The sequence below is a fragment of the Aulonocara stuartgranti genome, assembly GCF_965226115.1.
Source record: "Aulonocara stuartgranti genome assembly, chromosome: 4".
Lineage (NCBI taxonomy): Eukaryota > Metazoa > Chordata > Actinopteri > Cichliformes > Cichlidae > Aulonocara > Aulonocara stuartgranti.
In genome coordinates, this window is record NC_138942.1 from 739902 (window position 1) to 765913 (window position 26012).

Below are 26012 nucleotides of genomic sequence, written 5' to 3' on the forward strand. Positions count from 1 at the left end.
ACTGCGACACAAAAGAACAAACAGTTTTCAAATGTATGTGTTTTCGAGTGTGTTTTTCTTGAATGAAAAGGCCGTCTCAGTGTGGACGGGAGGGCAAAACAGAGAGAAAATTATGCGTTTTCAAACGAGAACGTATTAGTGCGGATGTAGCCTAAGTGTGCTGCAGTCTCCTGATGTTTAGTCGACAAGAAACCTGCTGTCAGAATTAACACTGCTTGAAAACTCGAGTCTATGCGGGCTGAACCCTCTGCTGAAGCCTCTGGTGGACAGTAGAGGGACTGCAGGGTTTGGTCAGTGCTCATTTTTCAACCTTGGGGTGGGGGGTGGTAGGTGCGACTAGAATGTACTGCACCAATAGGAGGAACAAAACTCAGGTGTGAAGCACATGCAAAGGCATTTGAGGTGATTGTGACTGAAATGATGAACCTGGACCTGCATCCTCAGCATCAAACATCGCCACACGCAGACAGAGCTGTAAATATTTGGACATACAGGACGTAGTTTTGTCCGTCCTGAAATCTGAGTCTGAGCTGAGGAGCACGCGCTGCATCACTACCCTGGTTTGAAGTTTGGCAGTTCACGTGCTCCCTGCCTGTTCCTTGAAGGGTCTCTGCACTCGAGCAGCACCTGAGTCTGTGTTTTGATTTAATTGGACAGAGAGAAGCAGGTGAACTGCAATGCAGCAGAGGTTATGTTGACTTGGACGCCTGTCCGAGATGTAACATGCCTCGTTCAGCCACTCAGAGGGAGTGCGAGGGATCTCCTGAGCTACAGCCACCCTGTCTGCAGTACGGGGCTATTTCCCTCCCAGCAGCCTCTGAGCCAGGCATTCGCTTAGAACAATAGCAGGAGGCTGATCTCAGGGCAGCTCTGTTTACACAGGGAAGCGCCTGCACTTCCTGTCTGCTGCAAGCCCCGCCCACACAGCGGCATTGACCTCACCCCTCAATGACATCACATAGCGGTGTGTTTCCTGTCTTTGTGAAGGAACAACAGTGTGTGTGTGCTCACAGAGCAGCGGGACAGCCAAACATTTTCTCTGGCCCAGAGCTTTCAGCAAACATCCAATCAGCTGCTCTTTCATCAATGGACCTGGAAGCGACTGGCCTCAAACCTGTGAACTCTGGGCTCCTGTTACCCTCCTGCTACCCCACTCGTTACCCTGCTGCTACCCCACTCTTTACCCTCCTGCTACCCCACTCTTTACCCTCCTGCTACCCCACTCTTTACCCTCCTGCTACCCCACTCGTTACCCTGCTGCTACCCCACTCTTTACCCTCCTGCTACCCCACTCTTTACCCTCCTGCTACCCCACTCTTTAGCCTCCTGCTACCCCACTCTTTAGCCTGCTGCTACCCCACTCTTTAGCCTCCTGCTACCCCACTCTTTAGCCTGCTGCTACCCCACTCTTGACCCTCCTGCTACCCCACTCTTTAGCCTGCTGCTACCCCACTCTTTAGCCTGCTGCTACCCCACTCTTTAGCCTCCTGCTACCCCACTCTTTAGCCTGCTGCTACCCCACTCTTTAGCCTGCTGCTACCCCACTCTTTACCCTCCTGCTACCCCACTCTTTACCCTCCTGCTACCCCACTCTTTAGCCTGCTGCTACCCCACTCTTTAGCCTCCTGCTACCCCACTCTTTAGCCTGCTGCTACCCCACTCTTGACCCTCCTGCTACCCCACTCTTTAGCCTGCTGCTACCCCACTCTTTAGCCTGCTGCTACCCCACTCTTTAGCCTCCTGCTACCCCACTCTTTACCCTCCTACTACCCCACTCTTTAGCCTGCTGCTACCCCACTCTTTAGCCTGCTGCTACCCCACTCTTTACCCTCCTGCTACCCCACTCTTTAGCCTGCTGCTACCACACTCTTTACCCTCCTGCTACCCCACTCTTTAGCCTGCTGCTACCCCACTCTTTAGCCTGCTGCTACCCCACTCTTTACCCTCCTGCTACCCCACTCTTTAGCCTGCTGCTACCCCACTCTTTAGCCTGCTGCTACCCCACTCTTTACCCTGCTGCTACCCCACTCTTTACCCTGCTGCTACCCCACTCTTTAGGCTGCTGCTACCCCACTTTTTTCCCTCCTGCTACCCCACTCTTTACCCTGCTGCTACCCCACTCTTTACCCTGCTGCTACCCCACTCTTTACCCTCCTGCTACCCCACTTTTTTCCCTCCTGCTACCCCACTCTTTACCCTGCTGCTACCCCACTCTTTACCCTGCTGCTACCCCACTCTTTACCCTGCTGCTACCCCACTTTTTTCCCTCCTGCTACCCCACTCTTTACCCTGCTGCTACCCCACTCTTTACCCTGCTGCTACCCCACTCTTTAGGCTGCTGCTACCCCACTTTTTTCCCTCCTGCTACCCCACTCTTTACCTTGCTGCTACCCCACTCTTTACCCTCCTGCTACCCCACTCTTTAGCCTGCTGCTACCCCACTCTTTAGCCTGCTGCTACCCCACTCTTTAGCCTGCTGCTACCACACTCTTTACCCTCCTGCTACCCCACTCTTTAGCCTGCTGCTACCCCACTCTTTAGGCTGCTGCTACCCCACTTTTTACCCTCCTGCTACCCCACTCTTTACCCTCCTGCTACCCCACTCTTTACCCTGCTGCTACCCCACTCTTTACCCTCCTGCTACCCCACTCTTTAGCCTGCTGCTACCCCACTCTTTGCACAGCAGTGGAGTATGTGACTGATGTCGTGCTGTTTTCAGTGGACCGTGTTGATTTCTAGAAGAAAATCATGATTACTGATTATTATTCCTCGTGAATCGTTAGTCCGTCCTTCTGGTTTTCAGTGATCTGAGGTTTTTTGATGTACAAAAACCATGAAGGAATTCACTCATTCATAAACAGGACCTTAAGAATCTTACTGTAATTTTGTTCATTTATTTATGACTTCAGTCATTTTTAATAATTATTATTGTTGTTTTTTCTCCTGCTGTTTGTTTGTTGCCATTGCAAAGACAAATAAAGTTTTATTTTAGAAATCCATTGTTTTCTATTTAAACACCTGGGACAGGTGAGTTTCAGAGACGCTGGTATGTTGGAATGCTGCTGCCCCTCCCCCTCCTCGCACACTGTGATTGTGTCTCTGCGGCACCAGCAGGCTGGTATGTGACACACACACACACACACACACACACACACACACACACACACACACACACACACACACACACACACACACACACAAACACTGCTCTGTGTGACCACAGGAGCGAAGCATGTGAAAAAATAAACTGGAGGGTTTGTGGCGGGACACACCCTGTCCACCAATCAGAAAAGATAAAACATTTAAAGGAGAATCTGTGAGGGCCTCGTCAGCCATCCGTCAAGTGACATCATGCACCCAGCAGCCAATCCCAGGTCGCTTAATCTAAAGACCGTTCAACCTTTACCCCATGTGAGAGCGGGTGTGGTCACAGCACACAGAAATAAACGAGTCCAGGTCATAAATCTGTCTGCTGGCTCCGCCCACACGAGGCTGGAACCAAACCGACGCTGACAGGAATGCACAGAGTCACACACATAAGCATCGCACACTCTCAGCACAAACACACGGCTCTGACTGGCTGGCACCTGCCGCGCTCTCCTCGCACGCTGTTTCAAACCTTTCAAACTTCCTCTGTAACCTGATGCTCAGTGAGCCCGGTGAAAACAAATAGTCCCCACACACTAAAACACTGTGAGTGAGGGTTCAGGTTGAGCCCGGTTTATGCAGTTTGTGGAGAATACAGCACACAGCCCTGTGTCCAAACACAAACTAAACACATTTATCACTTATTATAACATTATTATAAACACATACTACAGTGGTAGGTTTATCTTATTATTGAGCTCTTATCTGTTCATGCAGATGTTCAGCTTCTGTTGTTTTCTGAAACATCTTAATGTAATAAACTGTATAAAAGCGAAATGCGTTCGCACCTTGTTAGCATACAGAATTATAACGTGCAGAGTTTTTACCTGATGAGGAACTCCAGCCTGCGGCGTGGAGTCATGTGACCCGCCTCTAAAAACTTCAGTGGAAGCAAATTCTTTTTTCTCTTATTCAAGTTCTTCTCGACGTCGCACAAAACACACGATGAACATGTGTGATTTAAATATTTTAGCATTATTAAACATACAGAACACTGTTACATGTGGTTCTGTATGTTTCGTGTAAGATGTGTCCCTGTGTAATAACACAAAACGTGTCTAATAAGATTCAGATATAAAACATGTGCTGTGTTTCTGTCTGTGTGTGAGGAATGCAAGAGCACGTATCCAAACCCGGGTGAACCTTCTGCATGTTTACAGCCTGTCGAGGACTTTGACCACAACTTTGTAAAATGTGTTTAGCAGGTTGTTTTCAGAATAAAAGGCCTGGCTCCATTTCAGTGATGAAGGCCCTTCTTTCCTGTACCGAGCTCTTCCTTTGAATCTTTCTGTCTTTAGCTCTTCACTTGTGATTTGTGGCGATAAAACAGTCAAAAGGGAATATTTCCGAGGCCTGTGAATGTTTACCTCCAGGTTTGAGGTGTGCGTCGAACGACAACTTTTGGACCGTCCCATTTCTAAGTGTAACCACCACCAACAACAGAGTTTGCAGTTACAGTAAAACCTGTTCTTATGCCCGGCGGGTTTTCAGACACACTCTCACTACAGTTCTGTCATTTCTACAGATTTTTAATGAAGAGCGAAAAAAAAACCTCAGTCTGAAATCAGGACACTGTGTCACACCCGGTCACACATACCAGCAACTGACACACACACACACACACACACACACACACACACACACACACACACACACACACGCACTGAATCTAAAAACAGACTCATATTCCCCATAATGCAGGTGTGGGACCAGGACCCCGTGACATAGGGTTTACAAGTCCACTGGAAACGCTTTTATCTAGACAGACACAACAATACACAAAAATGTAACAAAGCAAATGTCTTCAACTACAACTGGGTACACACACACTCACACACACACTCACACACACACTCACACACACACACTCACACACACACACACACACACACACAGATAAATTGAGAGTTTGTTGTGTTTTACCTGCAGTAAAAGTCAGATCCAACCATCCTACTTCACTTTTTTCTCTTCTGATCTTGGAGGGGCTCAAACAGGTTTCTCTCTCTCTCTCTTTAGCTCCGCCCTCTCTGACCTGCCAGTCCTGGCTTGTCTTCTTTCCCCTCCTTTCCTGAGATTACATCCTGTCTGCCAAAGAAGCCACAGTCAGACCCTCAGTCCTCTCTGGGCAGACCAACAGCGCCCTCTGGTGGCCCTCGCCGGTGGTTCATTATTACCCGTGCAGTGGGTACATATGTAATTATGTGATTTAAAAAAAATGGGCACAAACAAACTGCACGCTCTTAAACTTAATCGAAAGTTCAAAATGTAAAATAACATGGACTTTCAGTGCTTTTACTCCATTTAAAACATGGAACGTTTTTTCCTTTTAGTCTTTTTGACGTCATGTTTAATTTCCAGTGTTACCAAATTAACCTGGAGTAAAGAAATATTTCTGCCTGCTTACAGAGGCTGCTGCAGCCTCCAGGTGTTACTGAGCTCACTGAGCTTAAACGCCGGACTGTGAGCTCAGGTAGGTGACGACCGTCTGCAGGCTTCTCTGAAGCTTGATCAGGAGATCACGTTAACACCCAGAAGCAGGACATGGGTGAACCGTCAGGGTTTTGTTTTTAGTGGCGTGCCAAACAGACTGTTGTGTGCCCTGCCCCTGATGTTAGCCAGGTAGCTGGTGACCTGGTGGAGGTTCTGAGATTAATTAGTAAACGATTCATTTGGGAATGATTTGGTTTGATGGGCACACCTACGCCTGCTGGTAAATCACTGTGTACAACTCATGCTTCAGATGGAGGCTGTGCTGGACCTGTAAGTGTAACCGGTGTGTTCCTGCATTGTCTCCGACAGAAGGGTAGAAGGAAACACCTCCAAGTAAACAACTTTCCAGCTCCTCTCCCACAGGGGAACTGTAGAAAAGGGGCTGCATTTATTTTTACATTAAACATGAAGTACAAACTTACATGGAAAAAAAACACCTGACATACCTGACAATGAAAGAAAGACCTCCAAGTAACATATAAACAGTGTGGACGAGCGTGAACCAGACTCACTACACTTTCATGCTAGCATTAACAATGCCTCTACACACGAGACACACACGTATTACACACAGCATTTAGTAAAGACAGTCGTAATGACGACAATAACGAACTAAAACACACAATGACAAACATCAAGGTGGATAAAGATATAATTTGGAATAATTCCCCCACAGGAAATTATAGGAAAGGAGAGAGGCCAAAGGGGTAGCCCAAATTTACAGGGTTGCACCAAAGAAGAAGAAAAGGATGCAGAGGCGCTCTAACTGATAATAAAGATGACTACAAACTTGGAGGTCCTAAAGGTCGGGTATACCAGGGACAAATGTGGGTTTTAGAACATATTTTGTGTAATTATAACCATATGTAATTAATGACCCAGTTGCATAAAGGTGGAGCTTATGGTGGAGCTGTAATACAGAGTTTGGGTCTCAGAGGCAGAGATCATGTAAAACAAGTTTATTGATTATTTATCAATAAACAAACATGGATTTGTATTTCGTGCTGATGAACGTGATGCTTCTGGAGCTTCAGGCGAAGACCCGTCATCTCAGATCTGAAACAGAGAAACAGTCGAATAATCACAGAGTCACATGATCACTCTGTCATGCTGGTTCTGGCGTGTTTCACAAGTTCTCACACCACTCCTCACCATCGTCATGAAAAAGTAAAAGTTTTACCAAATAAAGGTAATTTTTTAAATGTTCTCTTAAAAAAATAACGAAATCATTCTTCTTGCTTCAGCTCGTGCTCTGCTGCTGTCTCAGTGCGAATAAAGTGAGGACATTTCTACAGCTTCATTTGGAAAGAGCAGGTTCATCACCTCCCATGTTGATATCGGCCAGACGCTCAGTCAGATGCTCAGCGAGATCGTTCCTGGCGATGGTAATGACCACGGCCTGATGGGGGCGATGCTGCATCATCAGATCCACAGTTTCATGTCGGTCTGCCCTCTCCCGCTGGTATGCAGGCATATCCTGCATCCTGAGTCCCAGTTGCCACTTGAAACTCTTAAACTGCTCCTCAGTCAGTCTATTCAGCTCTTCCAGGAGCAGTATCTTGACCTGTGCCCTGTTAAAAATCACACAACTTTAGATTCCTGCAGAAGAAAACTGGAAAAGCATTAAAATAATTCTGCTTTCCTCTAAGACAGACAATCACAGAGCAGCGATCAGGAACGCCCGGCAAGAAGTGAAACAGGAATGGCCTGCAGCGCTCTACAAAGGTGGATGGTCGTCTTATAGAGATAAGGGTGATTTCAGAAAGCATGAATGTAAACTGAGTTGCACGCACACAACAACATAACCACGAACACCCTCCCCCACCCAATTTTCCTATGCCTAGAGCCGTAGAGCTGTACAGTATATTAATAAATACGGGAAGCCAGACAGAAAGGAGGAACTTTGCCATATAAGCAATGTTTGTATTGAAACTGTGACGTGTAAAGTACCAAAATAAAACCTATATGAGACAGTTTATAATTCTAATGTTAGAGATCCTGCAACTGGCATTTGAGCTGTGCAGAGGTCTCTGTCTTCTGGAAGATGATTGAATAAAAAGAAATATAAATGTTTTAACACTATGAGTCGGTTTTCTCTGTTCTATCATGGGGACAAAAGAATCGGGGTTAATAAAATGAAACCAGAACACAACAACTGCAGAGGTTTACCTGAACACAGGTGTACTCTCAGTCTGTGTCACGGTTCTGGATCTTTGACCCAGGGTTTGTGTTTATGGACTTTTCCATCTCATTTCCTGGTTTTGTTTTCTTGTGCTTATGTTGTTTGGTGGTTATTTGAGGTTGTTGAGTTTCCTTTCTGTGTTGTTTCCATGTTTATTCACCTCTTACGTTCTTAGTCTAGGCGTGTATTGAATCTCCAGTTTTTTCTTGGCGTAGTATTATTCTTGTGCATTAGTGTTAAAGATACAGGAGCATGATCGCTGACAGCTATAGGGTGAATCTCAGTGTCTGAAATCTCGCTCAGCAGTGAGCTGCTGACCAGAAAATAATCCAGACGAGAGTAGGAGTGATGGACATGTGAGAAAAAAGTATATTCCTTACTGGTGGGGTGAAGGGAGCGCCATGCATCACAAAGACCAAAGTCGCTCATATACTGTTTGATTATATTTGTGGACTGCCAGTTACGCTGAGTTCCCGCTGTATTGAGCCTATCCATGTCTTCATTTAGTCCCAGGTTGAGGTCGTCTCCAAGAACAAGTGTGCCATCTAAGTGTTCAGAGAGTGCACTGAAAAACCCGTGAAAGAATGAGGGATCATCAACATTTGGACCATATACACTTACTGTCAGGGCTCTGTGTGCAGGCGGATGGAGAGGAGGATCCAAATGCGAGACTCTGAGACTCTGGAATTGAATTGAGACTGAATTGAAACTGAGAACCTTAGCTTTATTGCTGGTGACAAACGAAACCGTGAACAGCCCAATGACACCGAGAACTGAACACACAGGCATAATTCTGAGGGTACGACGCGACACTGACACAGAGAAACACAGGGCTTAAATACACAGACGGCAGTAATCAAGGGAAGAGAGTCAGGAGGGGAACACACCTGGGAGAAATCACAGCTGACGAGACAGGGGAAACGTAAACTGAGCACACTCACATACAACACAGACCTTCACAATAAAACAGGAAACTCAGACACATGGAACCAGACAAGACATTGAACTAAACAGACAGATTCACAAACAGACGGGGTGACGCCATAGACAGACAGATACAGACGCAGACTCAGAGGCAGACCGAATATAACACGTAGAACTCAAACAATAATAATAATCATGATAATAAATTGGAAAATGATAATAATAAACTTAAAGCGCTGGGTCACCGACCCAGGACCATGACACTTACAATACATAGCTTTTTATCAAGTATAGATAGTTTAATGATTTAGAATCTGCCCTCTGGATCTATAACTGTATCGAGTACTGTGAAATTAATATTTTTATGTATTAAAATTGCTACTCCCCTTTGTCTAGAATTATAACAAGCTGAGAACACATTAGGAAACTGAGGTGTTTTAAGTTCATTCGAACCTCTAAGAGGTCTGTGGGTCTCTTGTAATAGGACAACATCCGCCTGTAGTTTTTTGAGTTGGTTAAATATTTTTAACCTCTTTTCTCTGGAGCCAGCTCCATTTATATTCCATGTAACAAATCAAAATGTAACATAGTCAAACATAGTTTGACTATGTGTGTGCATATTTACTAATATGAGTAGGCTTGGCTTAAGTGTGTGTATCATATACGACTGTGTGCGCTGTCTGACTGATGCAAATGTGCTGCCGTTGAACGCATGACTGTGCATGATCGTGCTGTGCCTATGTGTAGAAATAAAGGATGCTGTTTGTGGATGAGTGTGGAAGCAGGTGATCGAAGCAGTGAAATAAATAAATAAAGAAACCAAGGACAAGGGTGAGCAGCATAAAAACAAGAGGGGGGAAAAGAGAGAAGAAAAAAACCCCCGGAAACATTCCAATTAAATCACTGACGGAGAGTGACGGTGTTAATTCTGCTATCATATCACACTTAAGATGCGATTTGATACTGGTAAGTTAAAACAGATGTTAATGTTAAGTTAATGCAAGTTAGTGTGAGTGGCAACCTCACGGCCCCCAAGCGATGCACTCTGTCGAAGGCGATGTTCTTTACGGTGGATTTTAATGAAGCTTTTCACATGATATAAAATCATAAAAGAAATATTAACTAGAGGGAAAGGCAAGATTGAATAAGTGGGTTTTTAGTCGTGATTTGAACAGTGCAATGGAATCAGATGCGAGGAGGTCGAGAGGAAGGGTGTTCCACAGTACCGGGGCAGCCGGAGCAAACGCACGGTCACCCCGGGACTTCAGCCGAGATCTGGGTTGGGTCAGAAGTAGTTGAGTGGCAGATCTCAGTGTTCTAGCAGGAGTATGTGATTTGAGAAGTTCACTAAGATAACTTGGCACTAATTTATTAATAGTTTTGAATGTAAGGAGTAATATTTTAAAGTGAATACGGTACTTTATGGGCAGCCAATGCAGGCTAGCTAGAACAGGAGTAATAGGGCAAAATTTCCTGGTACCAGTCAAAAGGCGGGCTGCTGCATTTTGGACTGTTTGCAGTGTAAGAAGAAGAGAAGAGGGAAGACCATAGTACAAGGAGTTACAATAATCCAACCTGGAGGTCACAAAAGCGTGAATAAGCTTCTCCAGGTCCTCATGCGGAACATAATGCCTAGCCTTAGAGATAAGGCGCAGTTGGTGGAAGCTAGATCTCACTACAGCAGACACTTGCTTATCGAGTTTGAGCGAGCTATCCAGCAGTGCGCCCAAGTTACTGACATAGTCACAAGAAAAACTAGCAAAGGAACCCAGGGCAGCACAGAGTTGGGCACGAGGGATTTTACTGTTGAACACCACAGTCTCAGTCTTCTTATCGTTTAAAACGAGGGAATTACTCAGGAACTCTGAAATCTTGGGTGACTTGGATGTCTATTTAGCACATCAGTCTGATCCTGCGAAATCTGATGCCTGTGAGCTCATTAACAATTACCCAAATCTTTTCGGTGATATACCCACTCAAACGCACGTGCTAAGTCACGATATTGATGTGGGTGATCACAAACCAATAAAGCAATATGCCTACAGAGTAAATCCCACTAAGCGTGCCATAATGCAGCAAGAAGTCCAGTATGTTCTTGACCATGGTTTTGCCCGTTCCAGTAATAGTTCTTGGAACTCACCATCACTGCTCGTTCCAAAACCCGATCAAACCTCCCGTTTCTGTAACGACTACCGAAAGGTAAACGCTGCTACAAAACCAGACTCTTTCCCACTCCCACGCATGGATGACTTGTTCGGCCGTGTGGGCTTGGCAAACTTTGTGACCAAACTTGACCTCCTAAAAGGATACTGGCAAGTCCCATTAACCAATCAGTGCCTTTGTGACACCCGACCACTTTTTGCAATACACATCATGCCGTTCGGGTTAAGAAATGCTCCCGCCACATTCCAACGACTGATGAACACTGTGTTACATGGAGTCATAAACTGCGAAGTGTATCTGGATGATATAGTGGCCTATTCATCCACCTGGACTGAACACCTCAAAACCCTCAGTGAAATATTTGACGGCTTGCATGATGCTTCACTGACACTAAACTTGGCTAAATGTGAGTTCGGAAAGGCTGTTGTAAGCTACCTAGGGAAACAAGTAGGACAGGGTCAAGTCCTCCCTGTTGCCGTGAAAGTGCAGGCAATATTAAACTTCCCAGCTCCGCAGACACGTCGGGAGCTGCGTCGTTTTCTAGGCATGGCAGGTTATTATCGTGTGTTCTGCAAAAACTTCTCCGAGGTAGTAGCCCCATTAACCAGTCTTGCCAGTCCAAAATCACCATTTGTGTGGTCAGAGACATGTCAGTTTGCTTTCGAAGCTGCCAAAGCTCTGCTTTGCAGTCCTCCTGTGCTGGCCGCCCCTGATTTCACACGTCCGTTCAAGCTTGAGGTGGATGTCAGTGCTTTGGGGGCTGGTGCAGTGCTTTTGCAGGAGGATGAACATGGCATTGACCATCCAGTCTGTTTCTTTTCCAAAAAATTCCTAAAACACCAATTACATTACAGCACGATTGAAAAGGAAGCCTTAGCCTTATTGCTAGCCTTGCAACACTTTGAAGTGTACCTTGGGTCCAGTCCCCTTCCAATCGTTGTGTTTTCTGACCACAACCCTCTCCAGTTCCTAACTCGGATGCAGAACAGCAACCAGCGCCTTATGCGCTGGTCCTTACTCCTCCAGGACTTCAACATTGAAATCCGGTACAAAAAGGGCTTAGAGAATGTCATGGCTGATGCCCTCTCTAGGTCATGAATCAAACATTTCATTTGGGGTTAAATGTTTGATTTTTGGGTGGGAGGAAATGTTATGATCCAATGTTATCAGTGTTTGTTTTGTGTGTGACTCCTCCCACCAGACAATGGCTGTGGGTGTTTTCCCCTTTTCTTTCTTAGCAGATGGACACTTGGGCGTGCCTGTTGAGTAGTTGGCTGGAGTCTCTTCCTGTCCTCGGATTGGATAATTGGTTTATCACCTCCAGTATTTAACCACCAGATGACAGCCACCTGGCCCCCCTCTCTCCTAGCCTCCACCATCCAACAAAGAGCCTGTGGTTTTGATTCGTTGTTTCGTAGAGTGTCTTTGCCCATTGTTTTGCAAGTATGACCTTGTGTGTGTGTGTGTCTGGTGTTAGTACCTTAATCTTGTAAATAGCTGTACATAGATTTGTAAAGTAGGAATTGTGTATTTTGTTCACCTTGTATATATTGTTCACTGCAGCATCCTATTAAGCGTGAGAAGTCATTTTTGTTGAATAAGTTTTCTCCTGTGTTTCCTAAGTTAGGTAAGTGAATTGTCTTTTTGTTTGTTTTCATTTGTGTAGGAAAGCATAAGGACCATTAGGGAGTTTTGTTTGTTATTTTTGGCACTGCTCACTGCTGAAGCAAATAAATGGCTGCTTAGCACTTTAAAAGGCACTACTGTTTGTGTTCTTTCTTGGGTGGTGCGTGAGTGGGGCCAATTGGATCATAACGCACCCGTCAGTGTTTCCTCTGCTCTTCGTCAGACTGTTAATCTACCCTTGTGGTTCTCCGTGTTCCGTGTTCTCCGTTCCTTGCGTTTGTCAGCTTAGGTTTTCTGTTTTAGTTCTCTGTTCTGTTTTGGTTTTTAGTTCTGTGTTTTCTGCCAATCAGCATTAATAAATCAATAGCTCAGCTTCAGTTAACTCCTTCCTGCCTATAATCATCTGCATTTGGGTCCTCGCTTCGCATGATCTCGGTCTCATGGATCTTATTTGAAGTTTGGTGGTTCGATCCCCGGCTCCTTGTAATGAGAGACAGAGGGAAGACTGCCAAGTCATAGGACACAGAAGACCAAGGTTAAAGTTCAAAATGCAAATATTCAATCCAACTGGACATCAGCCAGAGAAGCAAATAATTCCGGTAAGGGGTAAAATCCAACTTCCCAAAAGTGACAGACAAGGAGATAAAACAGACTGAAGTACAGCGTGACCACTGATAGACAAATAAATGATTGAATCAGAACCAACACACTGCTCGGCCTACAGATCAATGACATCAACATCAACGTCCATGAACTACAGGACTCCTGGCCTGACCAGGTAGCTCTTCTGTGTTGTGCCGTCCTCTTAGCCAGAGGTTGTTTGGTTTCCCCGATGTATAAATCCTGCCAATCCTCCTGCACTTAACAGCGTACACTATGTTACTCTGTTTGTGTCGGGGGACCCGATCCTTGGGGTGGACCTATTTTTGGCACAGCGGGTTTTGGGGTTTAAAAGCCACAGAGACGCAGTGTTCAGAGAAAACTAGTCTCAACTACTCCTGACATGTACGGGATCACTACAGGTTTTCCCTTAGTCAGAGGTTGTCCTTCTGTCCTGGATCAGCTGGAGCTTTCTTTTGGTGCCTTCCCAGCTTTGACAAAAGTCCAGCTGGGAAGGCTAACCTGCCACTTTTCATATCCTCCCTGGTGAATTTGATGTGTCGGTCCACTGAGTTAATGTGATCCGTGAAATGTGAAACGTCCTGAGATTTGATTTTCACCCAGGTGTCATCCATATATCTGAACCAATGACACACATCAACACAATAAGCACAATGTGCCACACCCTCCGTGAGGTGTCATCTCCACATCACTACTTGCAAAACATAACAAAACATGAGGCAGGAACAACTATCCAAGATCAAATGCTCAAACACAAAATCCATCAACAAATTAACATTGAGACCTATGAAACATGATCACAAACATTTAAGGCTCAAAACCATGTTGTCTCTCATGCTTCTCGTTTATATGTCAAGGACAGTTTTTCTGGGGACTTATTCACTTTTATTGTTGTGACAGAACGTCTGAGTTCTGTGTTGCCGTTCTGGAGATAAACTCTCTGATCTCCTGATGGAGCATCCCTAGGATATCCAGCTTTGTGTTTATGGACTCTAAATCAGCAGTCTCCAACCTTTTTTGCGCCACGGACCGGTTTATGCCCGACAATATTTTCACGGACCGGCCTTTAAGGTGTCGCGGATAAATACAACAAAATAAAACTAGTACCGGTACCGAAAAAAAGAAGATTTATTCATAACACAAGTGAAAAGACCCAGGAAAACCGAGTAAACGACAAAAACAATAACAAAATAACGCTGAAAACCGATAAAAACCCTGAAAACTATACATTTCACACCTGAGCCTCAACTCTCGTGGCCCGGTACCAAACGACTCACGGACCGGTACGAGTCCGAGGCCCGGGGGTTGGGGACCGCTGCTCTAAAACACTTACCCCAGGTCAGTTGTGAGTAGGTCTTCCTCTTTTTGTCGGTCCGCTTGGACGGGTTGTCCGGATGTTTGTTGGATTCCTCCATGACACACTGCTCAAAATATAGGTTCCTCCACCCTGGATGCCGATGCCACTCGTGGTCGTATGGTTGTTAAATGTAAAGTGGAAGTTTGATCTCGTTTACTGAGAGCTGCACAAAGTCTGCCCTGTTCTGTGTGTGCTGATCTTGATCAGCTCTGCAGAGGTTTCAGCTGTTCGGACACGACTGACCCAGCTGGCAATTAAGATGCAAACTGCACCGATTATTCTCACAGGAAAGTATGCTTATTGAGTTTTTTCATAGATTAATTTTATACTTTTATTTGAAAGCAAACTGAATCTTGTCTTTGTGCAAAAGTGCAAAGTTTCCCTGACCTGAGTGGACAGACTCAGTAAAGTAATGTTAAAGTACACCTGCATTAGTTAAAGAATGAACAGCCATGTTCATGTCAGTACAGACGCTGGCGCTGCAGCTCTCACTGCAGTGAGATATTATCGGGTTTATGTGGTGACTGCTGCTGATCTTAACAAAATCTTTTAAAAAAATATTCAGCTTTGGAGCAGAGTTTGTTTTTAACCCTGTCATGCATGAATTATGACAACCTCAATCAGGATCAGGCCTGAAAAGATAAATAAAAATACCTAAGAAAAAAATCCTGATTGAGGTTGTCATAATTCATGCATGACAGGGTTAAATGACAATGATTACAATGAAACACATCAAAAATCTGCAGTAACATTTAACAACCACCAGGTGGCAGGGTATGGAGCGACACATCAGTGTCCAATGTACTGGTTTATGTGCAAGTATACCATCAACACCAATACAAGTGCACACAAATACCAGCAAACAGCCTTTGAATAGCTGTAGTGACCACTGTGTGTGAAAGGGTTAATGTGGAGGTTACAAAGCAGTCTGTGGACAGTAACATAGTGTACGCAGTTACAAAGCATTAACACTGATTGAGTCCAGTCTCAATCAGTGTTAATGAGTAACATCTGTCACACAGACACACTCTGTGCCGCTCACACCCAGTGAGAGAAATTAACTGAAATGCAATGAACACTTAACTTTTTTTTTTACAGTTTTCCTGCGAGTGACTGAAGCAGAACTGCAGGACTGCAGGACTGCGCTGTCCTCTCACGTTTGCAGCTCTAACGACTCATTTGTCCCGGTGTTGTCCCCAGCTGCCCTCAGATTCACAGCTCAGCACCCCCGACATGAAACAGTCATGCATGTCTGCACTTAATGCCGATCACACTTTAAGTATATCTGTAGCCAAATCTAAACCCACAGAGGAAAAAGTCCAAAGGCTGAGCCACCGTGTTACCTGTACGTGTGTCGTTGCATGTTTCCTCCTCGGCATCCTCCTTACAGCTGATCGTAGACCTGCACAGCTTCTGTTTCACACTGACTGTTATCAGCTGCATGAAGAGGACATGATGTCTTTTATTTGACAGCATTAGTTTGAGATAAATTATTTGAATTTGAGGAGCAGGACTGCACCTCCTAACGTGTCCTCTGTCTATAGATGACATCGCCAGCCCTACAAGCTGTTCGTTTTCCTGCCTCACCCTCCCTCCCCCTTTTTCAGTTATTTCACTTGTCATTAGGACACGGAGGTCAGCCCGACCCCCCAGAGGCCTTCTTAAACTCCAGCTCAATTCATGTTCAAACCATCTGACTTTATCTACTAAAATGCTGTCAAACCGAAGATGAGAAAGTCAAAGTGAAAGATTTTCGCCGTTTTTTGCAGCTTCCAGAATGACTTCACAACGTTACTCTGACCCGTGAAGCTTCAGCGGACGCAAACATGAAGGAGAAACGCACCAGTTCACAGTGGATCCCATCCCCAACCACAGCCATGGTTTCAGATATTTTAAGAATCAGACACAGTCCAGGTGTCTTTATTTGTGGTCACATAGTTAATTATTTTCATGGCAAGCACAAAGAAAACACAACGAATACATCGTTAAAGCATGACTGCCTTACACAGAAAGGACCTCAGCTGGTCCTGACTGTTTGTTGTCATGTTTGCAGTGGACTGCTGTGTCAGCGCATTTCATTCTTGAACAAAATCAGTTTTGCTTTATTCTACTGATGCTTTTTTCATGAGCTACAGAGTTTCCTGTGAACTTCACAGTAATGTGGTTTTTAATGAGTGCGCACCGATCCTCCAGATTTAGTTCAGCGGTGACGGCGGAGCTCTCCGCACAGTAAACCCTACATCTATGGGCGGCACAGTGGTGTTCATCTTGTGTTCACACCTGTCTCCCAGGTAACTGTCGGGGCAGTCGCACAGGTGTTGGTTGGAGTCCAGCAGCCTCTTGCACCGTCCCCCGTTCAGACACGTATCAGGATTGCAGACGGCAAGTGACCGGGAGTAATGGATGCAGATTTGGCTGTAGTGAGGTAAGTCATAGCGAACACTGTATTGAGGTGGAAGCCAATCATACCTCCAACATCTGAAGGACTTCATGGCTGCTGGGACTTCCACTAAGTCGTCCCACTTAAACTTGATGCTGTGCATCACCTTTAAAAACTGACCTACAGAAACTCCATCGACCTTGCGGTTGCAGTTTAAAATATTCTGTGCCATTTGATCGCAGTGTGTTTCTGGCAAAAGGTTATGGTAAAAGTAATATGGCTCCAGGTTACACGAGTCCAGCTCCTTTACCACTGCTGCTGCTTTAGTGTCCTGCTCTTCTTTCAGAGTGTAGCCCACAGCCACAGTCACACTGTCCACAGGGATCTTTGTCATATTGTGAAATGCATATGTCGTGTCTGTATCAGTGTCATATACCACCACCACCCAGCTGTACCAGTTGTACTTCTGGTCCAGAACCGTCTTCACCTGAACAGCGATGGCTTGCTTGTTATTAGCAGTGTGAGCTTTGGCGGTCTCTATCACATCGTTCTTCATGAACTGCTCATAGTTGGTCAGACAGAACTGTACAGCTGAAATCTGAGCTTCAGAGACTTTCTTGAACATCTGCGTGTGTTCAGCTTCTTTGGCTGCTGTGTTTAAACCCAGGAGTTTCCAGTAGAACTGGTTGACTAGCATCCCCTTCCACAGCAGGCTGCTTAAATACAAGTTGTATTTTCCGATCTGACTCGTGTCACATTTAAACTTTCTCTTCAGGAGTTCGTTGATGTTTCCGCTCAGAGACGTGCTGGTGACTGTCAGGTAATGGTAAAGGTTGGTCATACCGGTCTCAGCTCCCGTGTTCTCATAGTAGTTGGTGAATATTTGTGCCAGTCGCCATTTGTCCTCACCTCGCATCAGCTCGCCACTCTCTCGAAACTCGTTGAACTTCCTCCAGGCGTTGAGGATGCGGAGTTCATCTTGAGAGTAGACGCTGATGTAGCTGAACCACTCTACGTCTGTTGCCAGGTCAGAGATCTGGATGGAGAGTGAATCCATCTTCCTGTTTACTTCAGCGAAGCCTTCCTTCACTGCCTTCAGCACTGGGTCGTCCTGTGGGATGAAGACTAGGACCATGCTGATGACAGAGGAGACCACACCTCCGATGCCAGGTGCCAGGCTAGCAAAGTTTGAAAGGCTTTTGATTACACCTACCACTTTATCTGGGTTAATATTTTCCATCACGTCTTTAAACAGAGACAGAGAATCTTTGACAGCATTCAGAACTTGATCAGCTTGGTCTCTGCTGTCTTCAGGCAGGTCTCTGCGAGCCCTGTAAGGTGGTGAGAGGTCAGCTGTGACGGGGTCACGGGGCCGAGCAGAGGAGGTCGTCCAGTAGAGAAACAGCAGTGAAGCCAAGAGCATCGAGGAGGGCCACCAACGGGATGCCATGGCTGTAACACACAACATGAAAGTCATTTCTAAATGAACGTGCAGCTCTCAGGTTCACATCCATAAAGAATAACTGTGTGTAAATCCTGCAGCACCAAACACTTACAGGACAAACGAGACGAGAGCTGCGTGTCTTTGTTCGCTCTGAAAAAAGTCTCGTAGCTTCATCAGGAAGTTTAACTGCTTTTATGCTTTGATTTTGTATTTATTTGCCTTTCTATTAACTCCCAAATTCATTTACTTTGATCCATTTAGTTTCCTATTTGTTCCTGTGATTAATGCACGTGTTCGATTCTGTTGATCCAGGTATGAAGTCATTCAGTCGTTTGTGAATCCCGGTCAGCGTTGTTGTCCATTTGTTCATGATGACTGTGTTTAGTCTGTTCCTTCCCATCCCATACATGGCCACCTGGGTTGGCTAGCAGACTGTTTACTTAGCCTGATAGGGCGAAGGGCACTGTCTCAGCTGAACTCTGGACACGCACACACACACACATACACTTACACTGATGAGCACACACTCATCCCCCCTCACTTTCCAAACGCCTTCGATGCTTGTTTCCTGCGGGGGAACACGGTGGGTCTGTGTGCCGCGCTGGAATGGTAGCGCTGTGCAGGGCGGCTGCTGTGTTCGCTTCGGATTACTCCTCACCCCCCACCCAATCCTGTGGCTTGTCATGTCTTTCACAAAGTTGTGCTGTGGACATTTATGTGCTTTTTGTGCAGAGGAGTGTTTTTGTTTCCTGTTCTCATGCTGTCCTACCATGGAAGCACAGCATGAGTAGAGGTCTCTTTTTTTCCTCTTGTACTTTCCCATTGTAGTGTACATTTCAGTGTTTTTCTGTAACGCTACCGATCTCCGACTGTATCCCCATGTGATGTCTGTGATGTGTGTGTAAGGTCGGGGGGGGGGGGGGGTCCCATTTCACTGCAGGGCAACCTGCATGTGGCGAATAAAGCTTTGATTGTTTGATTATTTGAAACCGCATCAGACTGCCAAACACACACACACACGTGCACACACACACACACACAAGTGCACACACACATACAGGGCTCTAGAGTGCGACCAATTTGGTCGCAAATGCGACCAAATTTTTCAGTGGTGCGCCTAAAAAAAAAATTTGGTTGCACCTGTGCGACCAACTGTTCGGGTAGCAAAAAAAACAAACAAAATCTGCAACCTTCCCTGTGGTCAACAACAGACACACATTTTGCCCCTATCGTGGACTAAACCTATCAGAGATAGTCAGGGGCGGGACCTCTCTGATTGGCCGTGGTCCAGTTGAAAGTGCAGGTGGAAGTGGGAGGTGAGTAGCTTGAATAAAGCGATATCAATTCATTAAATCCTGAATCGACTTTTAAATATAACTGTGTTTTGCCAGAAACGCCAGATTCTCAGATTAAAGCTCACAAAACCATTTCAACAACAACCAAACAGCAGATGAGAGCAGGTACACGGACTCCACACAAAGACGTAAACACAGACCCGACGCATCAGAATCAGCTTTGTCTTTCTCGGCTTTCTCACCCGACGGTCCGTAGACGGACACGCTGTCGGAGCTCAGCGAATCCGATGTGTCCGGTCCGCGCTGTGATTACGTCTTTTTGCGCTGATTCTGAGCTGCAGGTTTTGTCTCTCCAACCAAAATTCACCGAGCTGAATTTTGCTGTTTTGCTTCCACGACTATTAAAATCACACTCCATGCACAGCTAGCTCTCTCTATCTCTCTCTCTCTCTGTACTTCAAGAACAGTTTCCGTCTCCAATCTCTGTTTTCTGTATTATTCATTGGCTTATTACCCACCAGTCTACCGTTGTTTACAGCGCTGTGGCTGCTGTCTTTTTCTTTTTCACTTAAATGACCTCGGACAAGAAAGCCTATTTTTTTCTGTTGTTCAGTACTGAAGAAATTTAAACTTTATATGCAGAACATTGTAGAATATTTTTAAGGTTATCTGCTATAAAAAGCCAGACCAGGAAAATCTCCTTCATGTTTTTCTGTGTTTTATTCTCAGTTACTTTCACACAAAGGCATCTGCTGTGATGTTCACAATTCTGATGAAGTCAGTGCTGATAAATGATCAGAATTATAATATTTCTGACTGGCTGAGGCCAAGTTGAATCGAATCGGGACTTTGAAAACCGGAATCGAATGGATTATAGAAATCAGTGATGATACCCAGCCCTAGTGAGCAGCCTAGGCACGACAGAAGTGGATGTAGCTGTAATAGGAAAAGAACTATTGCTAACTTTTCTGTTAAGTTAAGGCCTGATCCTTCTGAAATTCATAGCCAGTGCTCTGACACGGTGTCATCAATCTTTGAATGCTGAAAAAGCACAGTGTATCCAGAAAAACACATTATATAAATTATTATAAAATTTGTGTGCGCCTAACTTTTGTGCCGGTACGCCTAACTTTTTAAAGTTAGGCGTACTGGTACGCCCATGGCAAAAAGTTAGTCTAGAGCCCTGACATACACGAACGCACACACACACACGCACGCACACACATACACGCACGCACACACACAAGTGCACACACACACGAACGCACACACACACACACACGCACGCACACACACACACAAGTGCACACACACATACACGCACACACACACACACACACGAACGCACACACACACACTTAATCATCCAGGTAAGGAAATCCTCAAAAGTTGATTCTGTTCTTCTGGACGGAGAAACATTTCATCATGTGACTTCTTCAGTCTCAGCTGACTGCAGGTTTCCAACCTTATAAACATCTGCACAATGACTTAAACTAGCACCACTGGTGATTGATCATTGATCAACAGTCTTTGATCATTGGTGATGACAAGTTACACACACACACACACACACACACACACACACACACACACACACACACACACACACACACACACGCACGCACACACACACGAACGCACACACACACACACACACACACACACACACACGCACGCACGCACACACACACACACACACACACAAGTGCACACACACACAGTTGTTAGCCTCGTTAAGCTTCATCAGTTCTTGTCTTTAACGCTTTAAATCCAGATGTAAAAACCCTTTAAATGATGTGTTGTCATAGGTTAGCGTACGTGCAATAGAGTGAGAAAGCAGACCTGCAGAGAGGTCCGGCTGATCCTGTTCGCTCCGCAGGTCTTAGTGGTTCAGTCGTGAGGTTGCTGCAGTCTTGGAGAAAGAAAGTTCTGAGCTTGACTGTGCAGAATCAGCTGTTTTTATGGGCTGCTAACAGGCCACACCTTCCTTTCAGTCACATGACTTTTTGTGTGGGGCAGCTGGAGACTGTTATGGATAAATCATAGTGATGCAGGAAATCGAACTTAAAGTCTTGACTGCTTCATGTTCACTGGTTCTAAACACCAACCACAGCAGCGGAGTCCAGTTACTTTGGAATGCTTATAATTTGAGTACTTTGTATGAGAGCCACTGCGTGTCAACCACAGTTATTTTTACAATGATGTTTAGGGTTTAGGAGAGACTGTCCAAATACACGAACTGGATGTTAAATAAAAGATTGAGGCCTAAAGAAGGAAGGTCTGTGTGAAACTGCAGGCGATCACACTGAAGTGACCCTTCAGACCTGAACCTGGAACTCTCCCCCAAGGGCGTAGATTTGGCATGGACAGAAGGGATGTGTCCCCACCAATGTCCAGCGATTATTGAATTGTTCCCACCAATAATTTGATCTCTCCGAGTAAAGAAAATCAAACCCTATAGAAAGAAAAAAACGATCAGTCAACGTCTCATTCACCCAGCGGTGCAGAAAGAGTTAAATTACGTCCTCTACTGGAGTCCTACGCAGGCACGTGCAGAGGGGGGGGGGGGCTAGAGGGGCTTGAGCACCCGCCCCTTTCCTGATGGGTGCCCAAAGTGCCCTTTTGCTGAGGCAACTTTTTAAAAAAAATTATTATTATTTTTTATGTGTGCGTGCGTGCGGAGTCCTGTCTGTGCCCCTCAACAATAATATTTAACTATTAATCACAGTTTTGCTAAATAAAAGGATCTGGCTTGCATCAGTCACATGATCACATTTAACCAATGATCGCCCTTGACGGCAGAACGCGCTGGTTACGAGACGGGAACGAGCTCACAAAGAGCACGCGCATTTTTAGCGGTCCGGAGCTGTAGGAGAAACACAAGTTAACTCAGAGACACAGACTGATGCGACACAACCAGTAAGTAGGTGTACAGCGTACACTGTAGTGTGTAGCACACAGGAGTATTAGCTTATTACGTACACGTTGGACTGACGAACTGAAACAAACGAGCGTGCTGTGTGTGCAACAGCGTGACAAACATTACCTGTCCTTTTATTAACTGCACAGGTAGTGCTGGTCACAGCTGCTGGCTACCTGTGTAAGGCTGTCATGGGTCTGTAGCTCTGTCACCGTTTTAGGGAACATGTTTAGTTTTAAAGTATTTAGAAACATATTTAGTTTTAAAGTATTTAGAACATATTTATCTTTAAAGTAAGTTTCCGGGCTTTTCCTGCCTTTCTGGAGGGATTATATTTCACTAAAAAACGATCTAATATGCATGTCCACATAATAATTATTATAATTATAATATATTAAAAAACACACGCTGTATTTTAAAGAACATACATTAAGAAGCAGATTATATTAGATTTATATTTTAAATAAGACAAAATGTGGATTTTACAGCAGTAAAATGATTGTATCTCTAGTTTAAACATGTAATAAGCTTTGCCCTGCACAGAGTGGATAGTGAAACAAATGCAATCATCATAATGACATTATTTCATATTTATTACTTCCCCCTCCTCATTGCTTTATTATTGTAGCTCTAGTAATAAATATGTAAGGATTCTGGATCAGCACCATGATGCCCATAGTATATACAGTATTCAGAAGAAGGTCTAAAGTGTCACTGTGTGTGCATGTGTGTGTTTTATGTATATGGATTATTTTAAATTATTACTCATGATATAACATTGTCCAGACATGGCTGGTAAGGACATGAGGAGGAAACAGCAGGAGCTGTGTGAGGCTACTAAAGGCAGGGCTATAACATTTTTCTGTCATCATTTTATTATAGATTAAGTGCTGGAGTTGTTAGGTGTGGATAATTAGATTATAGTTTATTGCCATAGCAAGTTGTGCCTTGTTCTCAGATAGACAGCAAGTGGAGAGTGATATATGAAATGATGGGATGGAAGGAAGAAGAGAAGCAAAGAGTGATTCACAGGCAGAGCCTAAATTATTTCTCACAGTTTTTTGTGTCCTTATGGTTCCAAGCGCTGTCACCAATCTTTGCATTTTGTTATTATCTCATGACACTTGTTTAATCAGCTACCATCTCTCCTGTGGACTTTTTAATGTCTACAGTCTCAGATCAGCACAGCCCTGCCCTTCCCATATTAGATTCTTGATGAATGTGTGTTGTTGTTATTCAGCCTGGTTCAATGTGCCCCTTTTTAACTTTGAGCACCCGCCCCTTTAAACCTCTCTGCACGGCCCTGGTCCTACGTCATGTGACAAAAATGGCCAATGTGATTGGCTGAGCCTCTCAGGGAGCTCTGTTTAGTTTTAGCAGCAGCAAGCCTGGGCTGTGAGGACCTGCAAGAAGGAGAGGAGGATGGCAGCAAAAAGGAAGAACCTGGATATAAGAAAGTATTTTTCAAAGACACCTGTAAGTCGCTTAAAGTCAAGTTCACTCATAAAATGTGTCCGTCATAATAACGTTACAGGCTATGCTAGGCTTTGGCCCACATCAGTCTGAAACTGTATGTAACCATGAATAACGTGTTTTGGAAACTAACTGCATAACAGGCAGCACTATTAGTTCTCTCAGTCTCAGAGCAGCATTTCTAATTTTGATTGAAACTGTCAGAGAAAACGGCAGCCTCGAGCAGCCAGGATATTAGTTTACAGAGGCTGTTAGAATTATATGTCTAACGTTAAATGTTGGTGACACAAGAATTTCATCCTAATGGCACTGACATATTCATAGTAGAGATGGGACGATGCCACTTCTTTATGTCCGATACCGATATTATAAATTTGGATGTCGGCCGATACCGATATGAATCCGATATAGTGTATTTTTTAATGAATAAAACTGCTTTTTTAATATCTTGCTACTTATTATATAAGTTCATACTCAGGTTTAAAACAAACAAACAAACAAACAAACACTAAAGCTATTCTGTTATACCTGCATGTATGCAAAAAATACACTGCACCCAAAATAATCAAATCAAAATCAAATCAAATCAAATCACTTTTATTGTCACATCACATGTGCAGGTACATTGGTACAGCACATGTGAGTGAAATTCTTGTGTGCGAGCTTCACAAGCAACAGAGTTGTGCAAAATACAATAATGTAAACAAGCAAAATACAAGAATGGCTACATCTGAAACTAATAAATATATGTACAATATATAATAGTATATGCATTTCTGGATGTGTATACTAAATATTTTTCTACACTCAACAAAAATATAAACGCAACACTTTTGTTTTTGCTCCCATTCCCCATGGGATGGACGTAGAGACCTAAAATTCATTCCAGATACACAATATAACCATCCCTCCCAAACAGTGGTCACAAATCAGTCCAAATGTGTGGTAGTGGGCACATCTGCTATATTGAGATAATCCATCCCACCTCACAGGTGTGCCACATCAGGATGCTGATCTGACATCATGAGTAGTGCACAGGTGTACCTCAGACTGCCCACAACAAAAGGCCACCCTGGAATGTGCAGTTTTGTCTCACAGCAAAATGCCACAGATGCCACAAGCAATGAGGGAGCGTGCAATTGGCATGCTGACAGCAGGAATGTCAACCAGATCTGTCGCCCGTGCATTGAATGTTCATTTCTCAACCATAAGCCGTCTCCACAGGCGTTTCAGAGAATATGGCAGCACATCCAACCGGCCTCACAACCGCAGACCTCGTGTAACCACACCAGCCCAGGACCTCCACATCCAGCAGGTTCACCTCCAAGATCGTCTGAGACCAGCCACCCAGACAGCTGCTGGAACAATTGGTTTGCACAACCAAACAATTTCTGCACAAACTGTCAGAAACTGTCTCAGGGACGCTCAACTGCATGCCCGTCGTCCTCATCGGGGTCTTGACCTGACTCCAGCTCGTCGCCGTAACAGACTTGTGTGGGCAAATGCTCACATTCGATGGCGTCTGGCACGTTGGAGAGGTGTGCGCTTCACGGATGAATCATGGTTCACATTGTTCAGGGCAGATGGCAGCTGAGAATGTCCCAGTTCTTGCATGGCCAGCATACTCACCGGACATGTCACCCATTGAGCATGTTCGGGATGTGCTTGACCGGCGTATACGACAGCGTGTACCAGTTCCCACGAATATCCAACAACCTCGCACAGCCATTGAAGTGGAGTGGACCAACATTCCACAGGCCACAATTGACAATCTGATAGACTCCATGCGACGATGTGTTGCACTGCATGAGGCAAATGGTGGTCACACCAGATACTGACCGGTTCTGGGTCCCCAGACCCCCAATAGCGCAAAAAACTGCACATTCCAGGGAGGCCTTTTGTTGTGGGCAGTCTGAGGTACACCTGTGCACTACTCATGATGTCAGATCAGCATCCTGATGTGGCACACCTGTGAGGTGGGATGGATTAT

At 44.9% G+C, this 26012-nt stretch overlaps 2 protein-coding genes and 1 long non-coding RNA gene across 7 annotated transcripts in view; all 3 read right to left on the bottom strand.

Annotated features, from left to right (window-relative positions):
- The window catches only part of arhgap27l (Rho GTPase activating protein 27, like), a 40688-nt gene extending 35504 nt beyond the window's left edge, over positions 1 to 5184 (bottom strand). For 3 of the 4 annotated variants that reach the window (XM_082530899.1, XM_082530897.1, XM_082530896.1), the window contains exon 1: positions 5071 to 5181. The gene's annotated coding sequence lies outside the window, so the exon portion shown is untranslated. Of the gene's footprint in view, positions 1 to 5070 lie in introns of all 4 variants that reach the window. The other variant, XM_082530898.1, reaches the window with a different exon arrangement.
- Positions 5185 to 5971: 787 nt separating this feature from the next.
- On the bottom strand, positions 5972 to 7473 carry LOC309705266. The gene is made up of 2 exons (XR_014276526.1): positions 6961 to 7473; positions 5972 to 6693 (listed from the first exon to the last, which is right to left on the bottom strand). It is a non-coding gene; the product is annotated as an uncharacterized lncRNA (long non-coding RNA).
- Positions 7474 to 16371: 8898 nt separating this feature from the next.
- On the bottom strand, positions 16372 to 21611 carry LOC309705242 (cephalotoxin-like protein). 2 transcript variants are annotated; one of them, XM_082530927.1, is made up of 3 exons: positions 21472 to 21611; positions 18104 to 18342; positions 16372 to 18001 (listed from the first exon to the last, which is right to left on the bottom strand). In XM_082530927.1, exons 2-3 carry the CDS (start codon positions 18338 to 18340, stop codon positions 16706 to 16708), a joined length of 1533 nt encoding a protein of 510 aa, XP_082387053.1. In that variant the 5' UTR covers positions 18341 to 18342; positions 21472 to 21611; the 3' UTR covers positions 16372 to 16705. The 2 variants fall into 2 exon arrangements, with proteins under 2 accessions (XP_082387053.1, XP_082387052.1); XM_082530926.1 differs by having other exon boundaries at positions 16372 to 18342.
- Positions 21612 to 26012: the final 4401 nt, after the last annotated feature.

Coding starts and splice junctions, on each gene's coding strand:
- LOC309705242 (XM_082530926.1), bottom strand. CDS start 18,340: ATGGCATCCCGTTGGTGGCCCTCCTCGATGCTCTTGGCTTCACTGCTG.